Consider the following 22,401-nt stretch of genomic DNA (forward strand, 5'->3'; position numbering starts at 1 on the left):
TCAACCTCGCATGGGGTATGTGCAGTGTGCGTGGCTAAAAGCCATCTCAGCTTGTGCGCCAGAGTACTTGCTCTTCGTCCCCGCAAACCGCGCGCGAGGTGAGTGCCGAATTTACGAGGGGCAGGAGGAGGCAACCCATCGTCTGTCAATCGCCGTTCAGACTTGCAACGCATGTTGTGACGTTGTGTTCGTTCGAAACGCATCTCTGGATTGTTTGGAAGTTGAATAAAATGTATGCGTCAAACCCGGGCATTCGGCTCAGGGCGTTCTCAGCGATTGCAAGAAAGAAGTGCCACGGGGCTTCAACGCTTTCTTTATGGAACGTACTCAAGTAAGAGAATATTCATGCCGTGTTATGGCCCTGTTGCATTCAATACAAACGGTTAAGCGTTTGTTTACACTTGTTTCGTTTGTCGTAAAATGTCCAAGCACTCCGGCACTACCCTGGCAGATCAGCCGGCGAGCCGACGCTGAGCAGACGACTCATCTCTTTGCCGGAAGTGCGTGAAAAAGCCGCCCAATAGCAGGATGTCTAGCTCATGACGAACATCTGGGAATCGATGATGTAGACATGTGAAGATGGCGGCGTCCAAAAACACGAAGGAAAGGGTGAGAAAAAAGCGACAAACTTTGCAACAAAAGTGTGAGCTTTCCGCTGCGCGTAAAAGAGTAATACTTGGCACAGATGATGTTGTTGACCCAATCTAACGATTGCGCTAGTCAATTTAGTGTGCTCAAAACGCCTTTCAGGGCCCCTTTAAGGTGCCAGAGCCATGAAGACAAAATACAAGTTGGGTTCATTAGAAAGACTGCTTAGTCCCGATAACAATGATACCAATATTATCGCAATCTTCGAACAAATAACGGAGATATTAAAGAAAACGTGGGAAGCCGTGGCGACCTCCTAGCCAATTTCCCACAACTTTTCTATGACGTCACGGAACCTTGTTTGTGCGATTGGCGGCCGCCTAACTGACCTGTCGCGACGACACATGACTGGACGTCTGTAATGGGGCCTCTAGTTCCATTTGACCGCATCACTTGAATGCTAATGTGCAGTTAACGCACTGAAAATTATGTTTATTGTTGGCCCGTATGACGTCATTCTTGCTCATAACACGTCACTGTGGCGCAAAATTTGAAAGTTTTTAAATACAGTCAAACCCGGTTATATCGAACTCGCAAAAAAACGCCAGCGAGTTCGATATATGGCATAATTCGATATATGCATGCTGAAGAATTGGACAGCATAAAAGCACCTACCCTTTATGAAAGCACTTTATTAATGAAACAAACTCACTTCCGCACGAAGTAGTCCTGAATTTTCTTCTGTTTAAGCAGCTTCGCTGCCTGCGAAGGTGGCAGCGAAGCGCGTCGTCGAAGCGCGTCGTCGACTGCGAAGCGCATCGTCGCCGCGAATCCGCGGCGACGATGGACTTCTTCTCACCACGTTTCACTCTATTTATAATTTCCAGCTTCAAGGCGAAAGGCAGGTTCTGCCGCTTCGCGCTAGCCATCACGGCTACACAGTACAAGTCCAACACACGCCGACAATTCGAACACTCCGAACGCAAAAACAGCTAAAAGAACAACGCGCGCCTCTCCAGCGACGAGAGAACTGGAGTGGCAACAGCCTGCGATTGGCTGTCTGAGCAAATGGGGCGGGAGGGCCAGGATCATTTTTATGTTGGGGCTGCACAGGAACCGCTGGGCTAAACCACTTTTCGAGAGTGCGTCGGCGGGTTTCTCCTCTCCTGCGACAGAAAGTCAACTTGGGGGGGCACTTTTGCGCTGCTGGCGTTCGATATATCGGTAGTTGCTGCTATTTATGTTCGATGTAAGCGTAATTTTTGCCATACGTTCTCATAGAATACATTCTGTGCGCATAAATAGTTCGATGTAGAGGATAATTCGATGTAAACGGGTTCGATATAGTCGGGTTTGACTGTAGTACTTCTTGCTTTCTTTTTCGTTAAAAAACATCTTTTGGGGCTGTAATGGAGCTGAGTGAGATACTGAATCCTAGTTCTTTCAAATTACATGATGTATTTTCAGATGGCGAAAAGTGACCAAAAAACCGTTTTTTTGGAAGTCACATTTTCGGATTGCACGTTTTATATTCTATGCGTCTACAAAGTTTCCCCGTCAACAACGATCGCGAAGTGCCACAGAAAAATATTTATGTCAGCTGAGGTGACAAATTATTTCCGCAAAATGACGAAAAAACGGCAATTTTCGCAGTGCTGTATCTCCGGAACGACGGCACCGGGCGCCGCCATCTTGGTCGCGTTAGATCGGCGGAGTCCTCAACTTCCGATTTCCTGTCGCTGCTTTCATTATCGCTCGCTCACAAACGCACAAACGGCGGAAAATGAGAGACGGTGAAACAAGCAACCGCTAGATTCTAACACGCGATTGGCTCTCCGGCCGCGTTAGCTAAGACGGCTCTCCGGATAGGCCTCCTGCGCTGGAGTGATGATGATGATGACGATTAGTGGCTTTCCCTTTGAATCAGGGCGTCGGTTGTCAGCAACCGACTTGCCTGTTTTATTACGTTTACTTGCCCTACTCCCAGCTAACCTATAGATTTGCTTCCTCCCTCCCATCTCTCCCTCTTTTCTGTTTTAAACTCATCGCCCCCACCCCCTTTTTTCTCCCCTCGCTGTTCTAAATTCTCGTCCGCATGATTACTCCGCCTGCGTACCCATCCCTTCCCTACTTTTCCTCCACCACCACTCCAGTCGCCTCTTCGTCACCTCTATGGCCTTGAAGTTGAGGTTCCCCCTCGCCCCAAATCCCAAAGCCTCCGCCAGCGTCGTTTCCCCCTCACCCCGCGGTGGCCGTATCTCTGTGCAGCTCCTGACAATATGGTCAGGGGTGAGACAGCCCAAACCGATTTGGGAGCACTTTTCGGAGCAGCAAAATTTCGATTTTGGAGCAGAAGAATCTTGATTTGGAGCAGTTAGGGACATTAAATACATCGTCTTGTGAGCTTAAAAAATCATTTCAGCAATTTGCAGGGTCAAGTGCACATTTCACATTTCAATCAGTTTTGAATACACAGAACACTGAAACAGCCTTACCTGAAAGAGCTTTTAAGAGTATCACAAAGTACTAACTGCACTACCTTTTTCCTAACTGGTGATATTGTGTTGCGGCTGCACGCAACACTGACAAGAAAACTGCCGTTAACATTAGAAAGTTTTAGCAGTCCGTGTTCTGTTGGTTACTTTGTTACCGGGTTTACCGGGACCAGTCTGCGCCTGCGGGCGCGGAAGGGCGAGGAGGCGCGGACAAGGCGAAGGCAGGCCCGCGGAACTAATCCCCCTACCGCTACGAATGCCCAAGTGCCCAGTCGAGTCCCGGTCAGCAGGGTAACTACGTACACGACGGAACAGCCGGACTGCTATAACTCTTATCAAATTTAAGGGCTCCGTAATTGTAGCGTTTTTGTTTTGTCGTTTTAATGCTAAAATTATTATTTTTTGTAATCCTAGGCTGCGTTGTACGAACGACTGTAGTCACGGCAACACTTGAGCAACTTCGAGCTAACGGTCGCATAGCCCAACCAGCCTACCCGTTTCAGTCCCTGGGGCGCAGGTTCACCCTATGGTCATTTGAGTAGCGTTACTGTTTAGCCACCTAGATTTTGGCATTAAATTTCACTTTGCATACATCAAGTGTTATGTTCTATGGCAACCGTGTAGTCCTGCAGCTATTGGGCGCTGCCTGAACAGGTCGCGGCGCCGCAGCACAGAGGCTTTCGAGTCGACCGTTCCATCCCCGAGGCTCGCGAACGCGCTTCGAAGCACAGCAACACCTCAGCATTTTATAACACCACAACGAGCCAAAAAAATCACTTCACGAACCCGATTATAGACGCGCGCACCGCGTTTCGCAACTCAAGGACAAACCACGCCGAAGTCGTAGGCCCCACATTTCAATGAACTTTTTTTCGAGCCGCGCAACTTCCGGTAATCTGGCACCAATCTCAAACCATATCCCCGCGTTAACGTCACTGTTCAGAGCCACAACAGATAGAAGGAATAGACTGTAACCCAGCTGATAGCGTAACATAAACCAGGGAAAATATCTTCGGCGATGCGCACTGAGCGCGTTGGTAGCAGCCAGATCAGGCGGCGGCCATGTTTGTTGCCACAGCGATGCCTAATCGAGAAGGCCGTTTCAAAGAACCCGGACGGAAAGCGAATCGAGTTTTAGAAGCTATCGCTTGCTTCGTTTCAGTCTTTCTATTTGTGCCATTTCTGTGTTTGCGATTGACCGACAATAAAAGCGGTGACCGGGATGCGGGAGGCTTTCGTCCCCGCCGAAACTGACATGAGCATCAAAATCCGTGCCGTTGAGGCTCTTCTGGAGCAGCTTGGCGCAATTTTCGCCATTTTCGTGCTTTTGGAGCAGCTTGGCGCAGGAAAATGGAATTGTATCAAAAAGGCGCAATATGCGCAGCTGTCTCACCCCTGTATGGTCTATAGTTTCCCGATCACTGCCGCAGCATGCACACGTTTCATCCTGCTGCCTGTAGCTACCCGTGTATGCCCGGGTTCTCAGGCACCCTGCCCGTGCCTCGAAGAGCAACGCACTACCTCTCGTATTGCCATAGAATCCCTCCTTCTTAATTTCCCGTTTCTCTGCCCTATAAGTCTCCAGGGTTTTTTTCGCTTCCATGCTCTGTGCCCACTTCGTCGTCTCTGCTGCCTTTACCTGCTTTTTAACCGTTGTGTAAACCCCGCTTTCCCCTACCGACTTTCCGTACCGCTTGGTCAGCTGTCTGGTCCTCCGTCTCCACCGCGTGTCCACGCTCCTCAAATACAGGTACTTAAACACCCTCGCGGCCCATTTTTCGTCCTCCATGTCACGAAGTCGCTCCTCAAACTTTATCTTGCTCTGCGCCTCCCTCGCCTCGAAAGACGACCAGCCCATATCCCCTTGTACCGCTTCATTTGTAGTTTTACTGTGGGCCCCTAGGGCCAATCTGCCTACCGCCCTTTGATTTACTTCCAGGCCCGCTTGGGTCTCTGGCTTCATGCACAGAACCGAATTAGCGAAAGTTAATCCTGGTACCATGACCCCTTTCCAGACTCCCCTTACCACCTCGTATTTGCTGTATCCCCAGAGGGTCCTATGCTTCATTATAGCCGCGTTCCGTCTTCCTTTCGTCTTAAGGTGAGCCTCATGCGCCTGCGTGTAATCTTCGCTGTTGTTCAGCCATACTCCTAAATATTTATACTCTTTCACCAATGGTATTTCTACTTGCTGCACTGATACTGTTTTGTGCACCTCGCCGTCATTAAAGACCATGATCCCCGATTTTTCTCTGCTAAAGGATAGCCCTTGGTGCGTCGCTTCTTCACCGCATATATCCATCAAACCCTGCATACTTATCCGGTTGTCCGCCATCAACAATATGTCGTCTGCATACATTAGTCCCGGAACCCGTTGTTCCACCACCTGCCCGTTTTTCATGTAGGATAAGTCGAACCCCATCGTGCTGACTTCTAGCTTCCTTCCTAACCCCGTCATGTAGATCATGAACAGCAGCGGAGAGAGAGGACATCCTTGTTTCAAACCCTTGTAGGTGTATACAGGCCTATTGTATGCTACCCCCCCCCACACTATTTGCACTTGGTTCTCCCGGTATAGCTCCCTGAGTAAGCTAATGAATTCTGCCCCAACTCCCTCGTCCTCCAGGATACTCCAAAGCCGCTCCCTGTCTACATTATCATACGCCGCTTTAATGTCCAGAAAGGCTAACCACAAAGGTCGGTTTTGCGTCGTCGCCAACTCTATGCATTGGCTTACCACGAATAAGTTGTCGTCTAGTCTTCTGTCCTTTCGAAACCCATTTTGAAGCTCCCCTAATATCCTATTTTCTTCCACCCACTGCTCTAGTTCGAACTTCACTGCCTGCATTGCTAACCTGTACAGCACTGACGTGACGGTTACTGGCCTATACGAGCTTGGGTTTGTCCTGAGTCCTTTGCCCTTGTAGACTAAGTTCATCCTGCTCATTTGCCACGCGGCCGGTATTGCCTTTTCTTCTATCCTTGTTCGAATGGCTTGCAGTAGCTTTCCCTTGCTCTTTGGTCCTAACTGGTTAATCAACTCCATCGGTATCCCATCCGTGCCTGCCGCGGTATTCTTGGGGACCTTTTCCTCTGCTCTTTTCCATTTCAGCTTGTCCCCATCTATCTCCAGACATTTCGGCCTACCCGCCGCGACATCTCTGTGTCGCTGCGGGGCCTCTTCATCCACCTTACCGAACTTCTCCGTGATGATTTTGTGCAGGTATGCTAATGCTTCCTCTCCCTTGAGCATCTGCCCCTGCTCGTTTTCTATAGTACCACCTTCTGTGGAACTCGTACGTTTCCCTAATGCCGGCACATGGTTCCAAAACCTTTTCGGCGCGTCTCTACCCCTTCCTCGTATTTGCGCTACCCATCGCTCGCTGTCCCCCTTTATTTTCGCCTGCACTAATTGCTGCACTTCCTGTTTCATTTGCTTATACTGCTCCCATTTTAGGTCCACCTCCTCCTGATGTCTCCCCATCCTCTTGGCCTGCCTGTGCTCTCTAGACGCCTGTTTACGCCTCTCTATCGCCGCCTTTATTTCTTTGTTCCACCAGCTTTTGGGTGTTTTTTTCTCTCTCCATCGATTGGCCCCCTCTGCCTTGACTATTTTTTCCTGCATAGTCTTGATGAGCCTGTCATATTCCCACTCTTCTCCAGGATTTCTTTCTATGTCAGCATCTATGCTTTTGGCTATATCCGCAATTTGTTTGCTGTTTAACTTTGTGCGCTGCCCCGGTCGACCCGTTTTTTCACCCCCCAGTTTCCCCAAACTCAGGTTTATGCGCTTGTGGTCACTGCCCAGACTGTGGCCCCCTTCCTCATCTATGGTCATTCCATCCAACCATTCATAAAGTCCCTCTGAAATAAGGCAGTAGTCAATACTCGACTGTCTCCTACCACACTCCCACATTATTTGACCCTCGCATTTTTGTTCCCTATTTACTATGATCAACTTCTGGTACTCACACATATCTAGCATTAGATTTCCGTTGAAGTCGGTGTACCCGTCTAGATCTTCAATGTGGGCGTTCATGTCCCCTACCAATAGTTTTGGCGACATGCAGCGCCCCTAGCGGCCGACGCTTCTGGGTAGTACAAAAGCAGACGACTTTCGCCGCCCTCCATGTGTTTTCAATTACAAGCCAGAGTGAAAGTTGGTTGTGGCGCTTTGTGGCGTGTTTAAATGACTGCATACTGTATTAAATAGCCCTTAAAGTAGTTGCAGAGGCTAAGCAAAATATTATCCGCTAAAAGAAGCCGATTTGTCGGCTTTCTTTTGAGCGAGCTGTCGCGGTGGTCGCGGCGTGGGACAGTATCGCCAGGTCGGGTGGTTTAACTGTTTGACGACAGTTACAGTTTTTTCTTCTTGCGTGCGTTCGACAAAGGAAAGTTCACGAGTAGCATAAACACGGAGCGCTGCTCATCCTATATCCTGAGGTAACTGCAAAAGGTTGCTTCAGCGGGAGCATGCAAGCGAACGCAAGAATTGCGCAGCCGACTCAGCTGACACTGCTGGCCTGGCACCGCCTTTGAAACGAGTGGATATTTTGTTTCGTATTTTCGCAAACTAAATGATTCTTGCGTAACGTTTTACGCCGCACGATTTACGAACGGCAGGGTACATGTATACTGGCGCGTAGGTGGGGCAAAAGCGCCAAATAAACAAATTAAGCGCTATTAAAGGACGCAAAACATGCACCAAATCACACGCCCGCTGCCTGCAGAGATGTGTACTTCTATAACATCACATAACACAGCCGCATACACGGCGCGGGGCCCCGAATATTTACATACGATCATCACTGACTGTGTTGGTTTTCTAGTGCAGGGGTCGTCGAATCTGAACGCCGACACGCCAGTTATGACTTCAAATGGAGTTAGACAGTGAGACAAGAACAGAGAATTGGCGTCCTCCAATTGCATTGCCCCCCCCCCCCATCTTCACACTTCTCCAGATTATTGTCAAATATTATTAGAAATTCGTGAATTTTTTCCTTTTGCATTCAAAGCCCCCCTCCTCCTCCCACCCGATTTGCCGTCCAGCCCTCCACCGTGTCGGCTGCATAGAACTCGGCCGTTGCTGACCCTCATTCTAGGCTATTAAGTGCGAACTGGGAATGTATGCTGCAAGAGCGTAATTAAGTAAAGTGAGAGCAAACAAGGAAAGCGAGCGGCCTCTTAGTTCGCCCGACCACTTTGTTTTACGGCCAAATAATTTCTGAATCGCAAAACAGATTTCACGCTTCTGACGGTCGCGGCATTTTTGTCACTGAGACACGCAACAAAACGGCAAACGCTGCACCATGTATTCGTAACGGCGACGCAAACGAGCACTGTGTAATGAAAGTGCACGCATAGTGTGCAGCACGGTGGTGTGCAGGTACGCAAAAGAGCGGCGCACCGCAGCAGGCGAGCCTGCGGTCCGCCGGACTCGCTGGCTTTTTAAAGCGCGATCAACGCCGATTGCGTCCCTCTTCTTTTTTGATCGGCTGTTTTTGAGAAGTCTTTGTCACCTAGAGTATTAGTTTAAACTAGAAATTTCACTTCACATTTCACTTCATACGACCATAGATCGGTGAACCTGCGAGTAGCAGACGCCGTCACTGTCCCGGCACTTTCGTCGGCGCTGTAAACGTGTTTAGCGCTGCTAAGCTTTTTCCCCTAATGCCAAGTTGATCGGTGAAATAGATCGGACGCGTCGGGGATGAGCTGGTGACCACGTCGCAAAATAATCGGGAGCGTCGAGCTCATTTCGCTTCTGTCAACACGGGATCCTATGGGACCCGCGCAGCTTTGTACTACCCGGAAGTACTGCCCGGAAGCCGCTTGCGCAGCGCCCCCTGGGCAGCGCAGGAGGCCTATTCTCCCTGTTCTGTGGTGCCGCCATGGCAACAACAAGATGGCCGCCGGGCGATTCGGCTGACGCGCAGTTCGCACGCACTCCTTGTGGCTAATGTTTTTCTCGGTTTCGCGGTCAGCTCGGTTTCCGTTCTGTGACGCTATCGTTATTGCGGCGATAATGCTTGAGATCGTGCGCCAGATAGGGAAGTGCGCGGCTCAAAAGACTCATTGAAAACGTGCCCGCGACATCGCCTTGGTGCATCCTTGAGTGGGAAACTCGGTTCATCCGTGTACATTGGTGTTCGTGAAGTGAACTTTTGGACGCATTGCCGTGTTATAAAACGCTTAGTTATTACTGTGTTTCACAGCGAGCTCGCCAGCTTCAGGAATGGAATGACCGTCTCGCCAGAAGTTGCGGCGCACGCTGCATTGGCGCGACGTGTTCGGGCAGCGGCCGATAGCGGGATCGGTTGCTATTGCGCATGAGTAATAATTGATGCACGCGAAGTGAAGCTTTTTCGTAAAAGTAAAGTTGCTAAACATAGTAAGGTTACCTAAATTACGATCGTGGGTAACGTGCGCGTCGGTGATTGTACAAGGGGGGGGGGAGGGGGGTCCACGTCACCCAGCTTATTTGAGAAACTTTTTCCATGGCTCTGAACTAGTTCGTACAACGAGCACGGGATTACAAAATTATATTTTCAGTGTTACATTAATTAAAGAAGACACCGTAATGTTGCAGCGTTTAAAAAAATTTTAATGTCACTATTTTTTCTATTTTTGCAATGTTTGCAATTATGATGTCCATTTTGCAATGCCTTTTTCGCCTGAAGAAGAGCACGGTATTCTTATAATAATTGATGTTGTAATTATGTAAAACAAGTGTACATTCTGCCTTCAAATAGCTCATCTTACGCAAGTGATGCCCTGATATAATTTTTGACACTGAACAGCCTCATGTACTAAGCTGTAGCTTCATCATGGTTATGACACCCAGAAAGAAACTGAAAGTCTGCTGTCACATTAATATATAAAAAAAACCATGCCTTACTCTTCATTTTGGAGACAGCTATGCATTAGGCATACATGAAGTAAAATATAAGTACCCTAGTAGCCCATAGTAAACTTTTTGGTACCTTCTGCGTGCAAGTGGTGCTTCTGCCATCTAGAGGCCTGCACATAGAAACCTCCAATGAGCCAGGAAGGCATCCCAGATGCACCAAATCAAAAAGCAAAGGTATGCGAGGTTGTCCCCAAGCAACGACAGCAAGGACTATGCTGCTGGTGCAGTTTGAAAATTGTGACGTCATCGTAAACTTTAAGAGCCGTTTTCTCAAATGTGCATTTTACGAATTCTTCGTTGCTCGTGAAAAGGATAGCATGGCAACCACTGGTCAGATTTTGACCCTGTCTGTTTTACTTCGATCCCTGAAGAGTTTTGCAGGGCGAGACAGTCTTGGATTTTCATTTTAGGGCCTCGTTATTTTTTAATGTGGAATTTACGGCTAGGTCAATTATGTCCTACAGGTTACAAGTGAAATTATTCTTTCCTGTAAAAAAAATTTGAAGACTGTCTTGCCCTGTAGTGTTCTTCTGACTACAATTGAAAAGTATTCTGAACTTCCTACCATATGTCAATACCTTGCTAGGCTTTCCACGAGCGGGCAACATGTACACCTCTGCAACACAAAAACTACTGAAGGTATCATCCTGAAATTTCGAATTTCACCATTTGGAGCGTTTTTCAATGCACCTACCAAATTTCATTACTCTATGTCAAAAAATAAAAAAGTTTGCTCCGATCCCCACGTCCCCCCTTAACGAACAAATGAAGTTGCTTGTACAGTAAAGGAGCTGATAATGTGGGCGAAAACGACCCTTATAAAGCATGGTTTCTCAAAGTGGGTTCCGCGGAACCTAGGGGTTCCGCAGGCCCCTCCTCAGGGTTCCGCGAGCCACTGATAAAGTTTCCCTAGTTCCGCAGTCGCAAAGTCTTATATGGTGAACTTGAGGTGCGATCGATCTAAGGAACCTCCATTACTCACGCCCGAGTGTCAGTAAGCACATCTCGGCACATAACAGAAACGCGTGAGCTGCGCAATAAATCTTGCCAGCAGCTTGTAGCCAACCAGACTCCGAAAACGGGCCACGTGGTTAAACTATTGCACTTGAATCTCGGTCTTATATTACCCCCATGCGCATTTCTCCTGTTTGGAGATAGGTGCCGCTAGCGTACGCGTTCGCGTAAAGTCGACGGAAAAAAAAAGCGACACCCTTACTTGCTTTTGAATTTGCACGTTAATGTAGCATGAACGGAATGAAAAATGTCGGGAGGAGGGGGGGGGGGGGGGGGGGGGGGGGGTTCCTTGGCACTTAACAGGACTTAGAAGGGTTCCCTGGGACCAACATGCTTGAGAACCCCTGCTATAAAGCATTGTCCGTGTGGCTAGGAAAAGCGTCAATGAAATATCCACAACCGTGGTAAGCCTAAACATCTCCGGCGGGGCCAGCGGGCTGTCCGGAGTGCTTTCAAACTGCCGCCATGAAGAGCGCGCCTCGCCATTGGCGCAAGTCGGCAGGCTCCTCCCACTGCCGCGTGCGTCGGGCGTCATTTTCCGAGTGAGGTAGAATCTGCCGCGAGAGCGAAATCGTCAACACAGGCGTGAAAATAACGCACGCGCAACGCCGCCGCGCACGAATCACATGCGGTTCTTGTGCGCACATTGCGTCGACGATAAGCACGCGTTCTTTTGATTCCCGCGTAGAAGATTCCGGCCGGCACACTGGCGCCAGCCTCTGCCTCGGTTGCCGCAAACGGCAGTGGGAGGAGCCTCACGACTTGCACCAATGGGGAGACGTGTGCCTCATGGCGGCAATTTCGAAGTGCTCGCAGCAGGTAGCTGGGCCGCCCCCGCAGCGGATATTCGGCACAGATGTTCTGATGGAGGCGAAAAGCAAAAACGCCCGTGTGTACGAGATTTCGGCGCACGTTAAAGATCCCCAGGTGGTCGAAATTAATCCGGAGCCCTCCACTACGGCGCGCCTCATCGCCTGCGTTGCGTCGGCGCGTTAAACCCCACAATCAATCAATCTATTCGGCGCAGATGGCATTTTATAGCGCAGTTTCCTCCCACACTGTGAGCTCCTTTCCTGCGTGATCAATTTGGTGTCCACCTTGAGCTGCATTTTAACAAAAGGTTACAAGCGGTTGCTGAAGCTACTTGCACCTCTTCACGGCAGAACCGACGCTTTGTTGCCGCCGCCTGTCACAAGCGCGGCACTATTCCATTTTTTCTCGTTTTCTGATGATACAAATTTTCGAGTGATACGAATATTTTTTCCACCCCTTCAGATTCGTCTGACCGAGATTCCACTGTACCTTCTGTGCAGCTCACTGTCATGGTTGCCAGCAGTTGTTTTGCCGGCATACACAAAGCTGGTCTATCTTTCAAAGGCCCCATGAGGAAAACTGCTTCAGTCTAAGGTGGCTCAAGTGATACCCTTTTTCGCTTAGGATAGAGAGCCACAACAATTGTCTGGCTGTCCTCTCAACAGGAGTGGCCGGTCACTCACGTGACGGGCTTCTGGTGGGCGACGACCGTCTGCAGGCGTGGCTGGACGAAGGACCAGAAGCCCTGGTTCTTGTGCTCCTCCTGGACCCAGCAGATCTCGGCATTGGGGTAGCGCTCAATCTCCTGCTTCACCAGGTCGTACGGGAACGGGCACAGCTGCAAGTTGCGGAGGGGGAGGGAGCAACGTCAAAAGTCTATGCGGCGTCAAAGGGAAGGTGGCCGTAATCCAAATTGGGCTTTTATTCAGGATGACTTGCTAGTGTCACGAGAATATACAAGATAAGAAAAATGAAAAATAAATGCAGGTCCACTTTGGTGTTTGTTTTCTTTCTTCGGAAGGGAGGTGTGCTAATTATGCTGGGGCAGTAAAAGCAGTAACAAGAACAGTATGTCGAGAGGAGCATATCAGGACATGCCACCGGGAAATAACGCTGAACGTGTACTTCGACATCACGCTGCTGTTTGCACCTGCACCCCTATAGGGACCGGGCAGCCGTTGAATGGCACCACCATCGCTTCAGCGAACAAGCGAACAGCACCACCCGTGGCGAACCGCTCGTCAGTGGAATGCCAGTGGCGGTCAGCGCAGTGTTATTGTGCATGGCTTTCTGTTGTTTTTCTGCGGTGCGGCTCGCAAAGCGTAGATAACCACAGGGACTTTTTTCAGATAGGTAAATCTTGAGCGTGTATGTGACCTTTACGAGACATGCCATGTGTGCGATTTACGCCCATACTCACTAGTATTTACCAATAGCAGACGATGCTCAATGCGCCAAGCTGGAAGTCAAGCTGGAAGTGAAAGTACTTTCCTTCATGCAATTTTTTCGTGCCTGCATGCAGTTTCGCGTATCGAGGAGTATACTGCAGCTAAATGCTCCCACAAAGCCGATGTGTGCTACCAATCTAGGAATGCTGCGGCGCTGGCCTTTGGCAGTTGATGACGAAACGGCGTCGTGCACAAGCGAAAGACAAAGTTGGGGGGTGCCTTATAAGATTTATCTCACAACAGAAATTGTGATGGACGACGCTTCCGTGACTTCATTACTACGGCTGAAACTACGGCTGCGGCTGTTTAATTTCACAGAAATGCTCTTACCACAGTCATCGGGAATTGCTTACAGAATAAATACCGCATGATAGAACGTTATTGCTTGTCGTGGAGAAGCATTGCTTTACAACAATTGCAATGATTGCTGGCTTGTATTGGTTAATGGTTTTTCAAAAACCAATTCCTGCGTGGTCGAAGGACGATAGACAGGAGGGTGCCGAAAACCTGCACTCAGTTTCACAACTGAATGCTGCGGTCGTTTTACAAGCTTCCACGTACCCTTGAAAAATCATGGACTTCTCCGTCTAACGACGATGATGGTTTCTCGCAAAAATTTCTCGTGTGGGTTTCATTGGTTGCCTTCTGGATTTAAACTTCGACTACTTGAGCTTCGAATTTGACCAGCACGCAGTTAGGTCTTTTGATCGCAGTGTCTTTGACCCATTCCCATTCGATTTCACGCAAGGGAAGCTTTGCGTTCACCCATCGTAATCATTAGATGGAGGGCTGGACGATTTTGCTGTTTAATTTTGAATTTCCAAGCACCCCTCTCCAAATCTAAACTTTTTCCAGCGTGTCGGAAATGTATCTGTGCTGGAGGACTCGGGCTGATGCACCCATATTTCAGTCAACTAATCTCGCGTTTTTGGCGTCTTCACAAGGCATTACGCGATTTTTTTAGGTACTCTGTAAAGAATACTTCAGCATTAAACAACACCGGCTGACGTTAACACTGCTACATTTTTTAACTATCGGTGCTAGCATTTATTCCACGCAGGTGGTAAAACGGGAAGGGGAGGAGGGATGGTTTGTAGCTTGGGCAGTTGGGTGGGTGAATAACTTTGGCTGATAAAATGACTGCCACAAACATGGGAGTTCCACTTCTGCTTTCAGGCTCCCATGCTGTCGCAGTGTCGCTCACCAAAACCGAAGAAAGTGTACGCAAGTGCCTTTTTCTTCAAAGTACCGTATCGAGGTATCCCAGCGCTAAGGCTGGAGTGGAAACTGTAGTCATTGAAGCCAGTGATGATAATTTAAAGTGGTAGAAATAAATACTAATATTCATAATAGTTTTATTCCTACTCAGATCATGCGGAGCTGTGAGGAGAGCACTGCAAAAAGCGCTCATGTCAGTGTAGCCCGTTCCCAAACTTAGAAGCGTCAAATAAATTTATGTAGCCTTTAGTGCATTTAAGAAGAAATGAATACTAATAATAGTAGTTTTATTCGTACTCAGAACGGGTGGAGCCAAGCGTAGATCGCTGCAAAAAGCGCTCATGCCATTGTAGCCGATATCAAACTCTAGAAGCGTCCGACAAGTTTACGTAGCTGTTACGGCATCTAAGAACCCAACACATCTGTCTAGACTTTGTTTCATCTCACATGTCCACCCACAACACCACCAAAACATTAAAAGCACCGAAGCAAACACGACAAGAACAACAGGAGGCTGTGTAGTCCAATGCACCGGCTCATTCCACTGACCACCACCCGTTCAGCTGCCCGGTCCCTATACAACAATCAACAAAGCTTTTCCCCATACATTGAGCCAGAAACAGCCACTTCTTCGGCGAGCCCATGCTTAGGTAATGGTGACTGAGTAACAAGTCGCACTGCATTGTGGCGTGGATGCGAAGAGCATATACAAGTGGCTTCTCAATTCGAAATTACCAGTTTCAACGTGTGTGTTTCCAATTTATACCAGAGTTAAAAAAAAAAGCACATTGTCGAGGCCTCTAATTGCTTTTTCCAAAAGCAGCAGCAAAGCTACCTGAAACGTCCGGCCTCATCCCAATTTCTGAAAGTTGGAACTGGCTGTCGCTAGTTGAAGGGACAGATAACAACTTCGTTTGTGGAGCGCATGTCCTCTACCTCACATGAAGGCCAGCTTTTTATTTAGTGCGGTAGCCATGAGGAATTTCTAAATACATTGGAGGAAAGAATTTTAGTTTGGCACTACACTTTTTTAAGTCTGAAATGTGGCGCCACGTAGTGTCAAAACGCGACACTACTGTACTTATACCACGACCGGGCTAAAGCCGAGGTGCGCGTGTGTTTGTACAGACACTGCAAGAGCCCTAGTTCCTCCCTGCAGCAGCTGCAATGACCCGGTGCTGCACCCGCCTACCGATGCACACATTTCCTAAACCGCAGACAATCCATGCGCCGCTCCTCCTCCTTAGTTTTTGCAACATCTCGGGTGGCCGCCTACATGAGCAATAGATGTGAATTACAATTTTCCTTATTTCTCATGATGGCCAGCGCAAATGAAACACGAGACAAGAAGCATGGGGACACACAGGCGCTGTGCCATCCCTGCAGCGGACGACCGTGGACTTAAGTCTCGTGCTTTGTTTGTGCTGGCCATCCTGGGCATATTCCAACTCACTTTAAGGGGGCATGGCCCTTAAAACTCTTTCTTTTAATTTTTAAGTAAACTCTGTGAAACTTGTCAGTGTTGCTGCTTTTCCCCCACTGATTTCAAATATGGCATTATTTCTTTAGTTGGTCAATTAGTTCCAGAGATTATTAGAGGTAATTAACCATTTTTGGAAGAACAATAAAAAAAAAACTGTGTTGGTCATAAAACTGTAATCTTTACATTTCCCAACACTATGAACCCTGGTGAGTGCATAGGTACATCTGCACACTCAAGGGGACCAGGCAGACAGGAAACACACTTGGCGAGAAGCCAAAATTTTGCACAAACTGTTGTGGGAATTATGGCACTTCTGCAATCCCGACTCGTTACACGGTTAGCTCAGAGACAGCGGCGCAGCTCTTGAACGATGGCGATGGCGGGGTTTGCTGAGCCCCGCGAGAAGGTGCCACCGCTTCGGCTCACTTGAGAGAGGGGCGCTTGAGGGATGCGGCGGCGTGTGGAAAGTACTTTGGCAGCGGTGACATCCCGGCGTGTAGCAATGTAGCAACCTGGCTCTTCCCTCCAGCCTGGATCGACCATCGTCCACCAGTAGTGCAGGAGTCAAACGACTCCAGCAGCTTGACCAACAAGGGACCCTTCGACAACGTAGAAGACGGGAGCACTAGGGTGGTTTTGGAAATAAACCCCCTTCGAGGTTGGCATCAGGTTGTCTGTGTGTCTTGCCTATTCGATCAGTCCATCAGTGGACCCACCAAAAAACTGCACTATAAACGGTCTTGTGCTGCGGGCAACCGCATTTCAAACGGTATGCTTATGCATTTAGTTCTATGGGAAGCAAACCGGCGGTCACAAAAACCCGCGTTATATCCGACCCAACACTATAAGCAGTTATGTTATACATGGTCTACACTGCACATCAAAAAAGTAAGGATACCATCTGACAGAGCGAAAAACCATGACCTCCATTAGACAAGCCTGCTTGTATACCCTGGCCTCTCAAAAGTGTGTGTGGCAGTTCATCTTTGTTGCTTGTTGCCAGGAGCATGGCATCACATTCACATCCGAAGCCAGATATCAGCTTCATGATTTAACCACGAACATAAGGCAAGTGAGAGCATGTCACCGACAATGTGAGGCAGCAGGACATTCTGTCATCTTTTTAATAAGTCCTTTGAAAATGCTACCCATCGGCCATGGCAACCACCTGGACCACATCAGTGTTGAACATAAACTCCCGTGGCTTTGCAAACCCTGGCTTAAAAATTTCACTGGAGCTTGGGCGGCCAGCATGCCGTTTTCACCACACATAATGTAACCGAGCTACCAAATTCTGCTTTGATAGGACCGTTAATGCACATAAACACAAACTCTGCGAAAACTGCCCGCATGCGTGAAAAGCAGCCTGCAGATGCAAGGGTGCAAGAGTCAGGCAAGGGTAAGCTCACGCAGCCCCCACGCAGACAGCGACAGAGCTGTACGCCAAAACCAATCTACATTGTTCTCCCTGACGTCGTGAAGGCCGTATCAACGAAGCACCCGCCTCCGCTCCAGCCCGGCTGTGGGCTGGAGCGGAGCTTTGTCAGTTTCAATGCGCGATTTAAAACCCGCATAAAGGAATAGGAAAGACTGAACTTTATTATTGCTTTAGCTGGACACAAGTTTTCAAATACTTGTGGTCTCCTCATGAACAGTTAAGCGGGGACAGCAGTGATCTTAAAACAACTTCTCTTAATTTTCAAGTAAACTTTGTGAAACTTGTCAGTCTTGCTGTTTTTTCCCCACTGATTTCAAGTATGCCACTATTTTTTCAGCTGGTCAATTAGTTTCCAAGATAATTAGACACAATTAGACATTTGGTAAAACAATAGACAAAACAGTGCTGGTCATAAAACTGTAATCTTTATATTTTCCAATACTGTGAACCCTGGTGATGCAATAATCGAAGCAGTTCTTTTGATGCATCACTTGGTAATTTTACAGCTCATTAAACTTCAGCGTTTGAAATGGGCACTTAAAATGGTTCCTTGCCACTGGTGCCACCAAAGTTGAATGAATTAGCATGTTACCGCACGGTGCAGTGTCAAGGCTGCCAGCATTGGTTTGGCAGCATACGCAAGGCTGGTCAGTCTAGGATATACTCCACAAAAATCGGTTATCTGTCCCTGTAACTTGGCCAGAAAATCCCCTGCCTATGCAAAACACCAGATGCGCACCTGCCCCCAACCCCGTGCTCGGTTTGCTCAGAAGAAGCCCCCCTGAGCCCTCCCTACCTGCTCGATACGGGTGATGGCCACCTCGGCCTCCATGTTGCGCGTCTTGCGCTCCTTGACCAAGTCATAGTAGACCTTGCCAGAGCAGAAGATCTGGCGCCGCACAGCCGAGGCGTTGCTCTGCGCCGGCCCCCGGTCGCCAATCAACCGCTGGAACGACGTGCCTGCACAGCAAGGAGAGGAGGAAGGGCACAGCCCCACTTACGCGGCGGAGAAGCCAGAAAGTGTGGCACTAGCACCACCCAAAAGGTTCGATGCGAGTGTGGGGTTCAACGTACCAAAACTGCACCTGGGCTATGGGGTCCTCCATAGTGGAGGGCTTCTTTCACCACCTGGGGATCCTTAACGCGTCTCGAACAAATGGGCATTCTTACTTTTCACCTCCATCAGAAAAGCCACCAAGGCCGGCAATCGAACCCGCATCCTTGGCCTCAACAGCACAACGCCTAGCCACTGATCCATCGTAGTTGTACCACCCGAAAGGTTATCGACTTTAGTGACCACCCCTGTTCAACAGAAACAGCACTCCTGAGGCACAAACCAATCACTGCACAAGCTCTCAGGCACAAACAAAATGGCGACAGGCAATAAAGGGGGTTTATTAAAACACAGCACCCATCGATCTTCTTTTTAAGTGCCAAACAAGTATAGTACTTGCTTCACGAAAGCCTTCAAGTCGCTTGAATGCTCCTTTGGCACACAGCCCAGTATAAAGACAGAAAAAGCGTTCAGCCCCTTTCGTACAACCTCTAAAAGCTGGGGCATCGGAGCAAAGCATCTCAGGCCCGCTGGTGTTCTCTGCCTATAAGGCTGGAATGCTGCACACAGCACATGCGGTAGAAAGGTTCTTTATGCTGGTCATACAGGTAATTGTTTGTATCGTAAGTACAATCAGCCACAGAGGTGTGTAGGACACCGTTTCAGCCAGTGTTTTTAGAGCCAAACCCGTTCATCAGCTCCGTGCAAAATGTGGTCACGGTGGTGGCCTCCCGAAGTGGTGGCACTGCAGTCACGCTTTTCTTCAGATGCACACCTAGGTGCAAGGGTCATGGGGGAACTCGACATGACTGTGTTCCTCCCTAGAGTTGGACTATGATCAATTAACCTTCCGATTAGTCAAGAAGTTTAGGAGTTTCAAATTTGCATTATAAATATTCAACTCTGGTCAAATACCGGACATTGTGAGACTGCTACATGGTGAAAATAACCAAAATAAGAAAGTGATAAGTGCAAGCACTGACTCCAAAATTTGCTTGCAGCTGACAATCTAACACTTCCAAGCCACCTGTTCAGGCTCCTTTTCACAAAACCAGATGGCAAATGAGTGCTGCTGACATTTCTCACACAGTGGTCATTTTTAGTTCCTCAGGCACATATTTCAAACGGGTCAGCCGGAGCAGTGGGTGGCCTACCAAAGTGGGCGATGAAGCACAGCAGCGGCCGACATTTCCACCGCCACCCACTGTGGAGAAAACCCTGGCAGTGCAAGTGTAAAGAAACTAAAGAAAATTAAATTGAAAATAATGAGATTTAAATGTGTCGAAGCCACACACGGGCTATGGGGCACGCACAGTGGAGCGCTCCAGGTTATCTGCCACCACCTGGGGTTCTTTAACATGCGCCAAAATCATGAACACACAAGCATTTTTCACTTTTCACCTTCATCTGAAAAGCGGCAGCTACCACAAGGAATTCAGTATAACCTCGTTACAACAGGCCATGATAGTGATCCTGATTTCAGTCTGCAATAAAGGAAGTATGAACAATCCAAACACTTCTACTACAGACTTTTATGGAATCATGGATTAAGTCTGCAGTAATGAGTTCTGACTATTCAACTGTTAAAAACAAATCAAACAATAAAAGTATGCTGGTCACGTCTCAAGATTCAGTGACAACTGAAACAGGCTGATATTTAAGGCCAACAAACCTTCAGGACGACTTGGGTTTTGCAATGGTTTCATACTCTTGCGACACTACAAAGCATGCCACAAAATCACGCACATGAGTCTTATATTTGCTGGGCTCCTGTTGTATGTCACCTCCTCAATCTTTTAGTTTACTTATACATACTTATATTACTCTCACTTCTTCAACCTACACTTGTATTTCCATTATCTCCACATGAATATCAACGAAGTGCAAATAAAGGTCCCTTTGCTAGGCTTGGAGATTAAACCATCTATATTGTATTGGGGCAAACACTTTTTTGTTTCAATGATGGTAACTTTCATGTATAAACATCTGGTTTGCTGCAGCATAACACTGTTAAATTTTAAATCTTATCACTTGATCGCCAGGGCATCACACTTACGCATACTGCAAGTGGATGCAAAAAGTTTTGCTTCTAGTAATTCACAATTATTTTTATTTAAAAATTGTTTTCATTTGATCCCTACTGTAAAGTAGAAATAAAAACACTGCAAATGTATGGAATGAAATGCTGTATTCGCTTGAAAAGACCACTGTAGGAGTGCAAAGATGGACCTGCTAACCTTTTAAACTGGTCTGCTACTATATCCGAATGTATGTTGTAACAGAATTCACAGTAAAAGAAATTTAATTAATGGCACAGATAGGAGGACCAACTCAGCATTGCAAATCGGTATGTTGTATCCGAATATATGCTGTAAGCAGATCTGTTGTAATGAGGTTACACTGTATAACCCGCAATGTCCTCTGGCTCAGCAGCATAATTCCTCAAACACTGAGCCACTGTAGCGGCGGGTGCAAGCGTCAAAAATAAAAAAATAATAATAAAACTCGTTTGCTGACAGTACTAGGAAAAGGACACAAGAGCAGAGGGTTGAAAAACAGGTGGTTGGAGCAGAGGGTTGGAAAACCTTGAGGGCACGCCGGCAAGGTTTTATAAAGCAGGATTATTTTTCATGCCGTATGTTGCCACACACGCCAAGTTTGGTTCCTCGAAATGGCACAAACATTCATGAAGCTGCCACTAATCGCTTTCTTTTTCCTTATGAGAAATGTGTTCTTCATAGCTCGTCAGAATACACAGTTTATCCTCATTGCCTTAATAGTGAAGCACTTGTAGTTGGGATGTAAGTTGAGATGCAAGTTGAGTTGAGTTGAGATGAAGATTGTTTCTGTATTATGTACAATAATATGTAATCAAAAAAGCAAAAAATAAGTTGCTAGACAGCTCCCATACGTTTGTCTTACGCCACAAGCAAAATTTTAGACCCACTCCCGCACCCTCCCATTTCTTTCTTTCTAGGAGCTAGTTACTGAAGCATGCTCAGCAGATTGTAAGCTTTCAAAATGCTTTTTTAAAATAAATGACCTTTTTTAAATACCTTCGCACACAAAGTCTTATGAGGTACTGAGCCCCAGCCTTGAATAGTCACAAGCCTTGTTTGTTTCTTGGTTGCCCCCCCCAAAAGCAATTCTGCTCTTACTTGTTAGGAGCCCAAACTTAAAGCGAACAAAAACCCCAATTCGGACACTTTGCTCTGGCCCTCATCGCAACCTGCCACTAAATTTTGTTGTCCTGCACGCCCTTTAATGGCAGGAAAGATGTGTGCATGCTTTCAAATTTATGCATGCTCCTGGTTGCTGCGGAATTTTTTTTTTTCCCCTGGAAAAACCAATCATGTCAATAAAACGCACCTGAAATGGGCTTCATTTACTAGACCCATTGCACAAAAGTCAATACAGTCGAACCTCACTATAACAAGCACTGATACGCTGAATTATTGGGCATGATGATCGAAATCTGAAATTTGGTTGGCAGGTGTTGATGTAGACTGGTAACTGCCTTCTTTGGACTTATGAAAGGTCAGGCAGTAGCCAACAACTTGCAGCTTAATGTATCTAGGGCTAAACGTGAAAATAAATTCGGAGTTCCAGTGTTCTCCCAACCATTGGAGGAGTGGAATGAAGGCTTTGGAGCTTTAGGAATCCGAGAGCGCAAATTACGCAAGGTGGCGCCTGCAGCAGCACCGTGGCCAAAGGAGGTACCCACCTTCGGTCATCTCACTGAAGTGGGACTTGGCGTCCGGATGCCGCAGCAACGACTTTGGCGTCATCAGAATGAGCTGCACAGGAAGGGGGGGGGGAAAGGACGTGGTCACACTACCGACAATGGCCTCAGGTGTTGCCATCTGCATTTCACCACGCCAATTCGTGAAGTCTTGTCTTAGGCAAGGCATGGTAAAGTAGCAAAGTGTCATTCCAATTA

At 47.8% G+C, this 22,401-nt stretch overlaps 1 protein-coding gene across 1 annotated transcript in view; it reads right to left on the bottom strand.

Annotated features, from left to right (window-relative positions):
* LOC144161511 (2-oxoglutarate dehydrogenase complex component E1-like) overlaps positions 1 to 22,401 on the bottom strand; it is a 203,376-nt gene that overhangs the window by 24,695 nt on the left and 156,280 nt on the right. The window contains exons 19-21 of the mRNA XM_077692173.1: positions 22,186 to 22,258; positions 18,204 to 18,367; positions 12,504 to 12,658 (exon numbers count right to left, since the gene is read on the bottom strand). Coding sequence (XP_077548299.1) covers positions 12,504 to 12,658; positions 18,204 to 18,367; positions 22,186 to 22,258 — 392 coding nt within the window. The remainder of the gene's footprint in view (positions 1 to 12,503; positions 12,659 to 18,203; positions 18,368 to 22,185; positions 22,259 to 22,401) is intronic.

Source organism: Haemaphysalis longicornis, unplaced genomic scaffold (assembly GCF_048455015.1).
Source record: "Haemaphysalis longicornis isolate Haplotype H1 unplaced genomic scaffold, Haemaphysalis longicornis Haplotype H1 scaffold_119, whole genome shotgun sequence".
NCBI lineage: Eukaryota > Metazoa > Arthropoda > Arachnida > Ixodida > Ixodidae > Haemaphysalis > Haemaphysalis longicornis.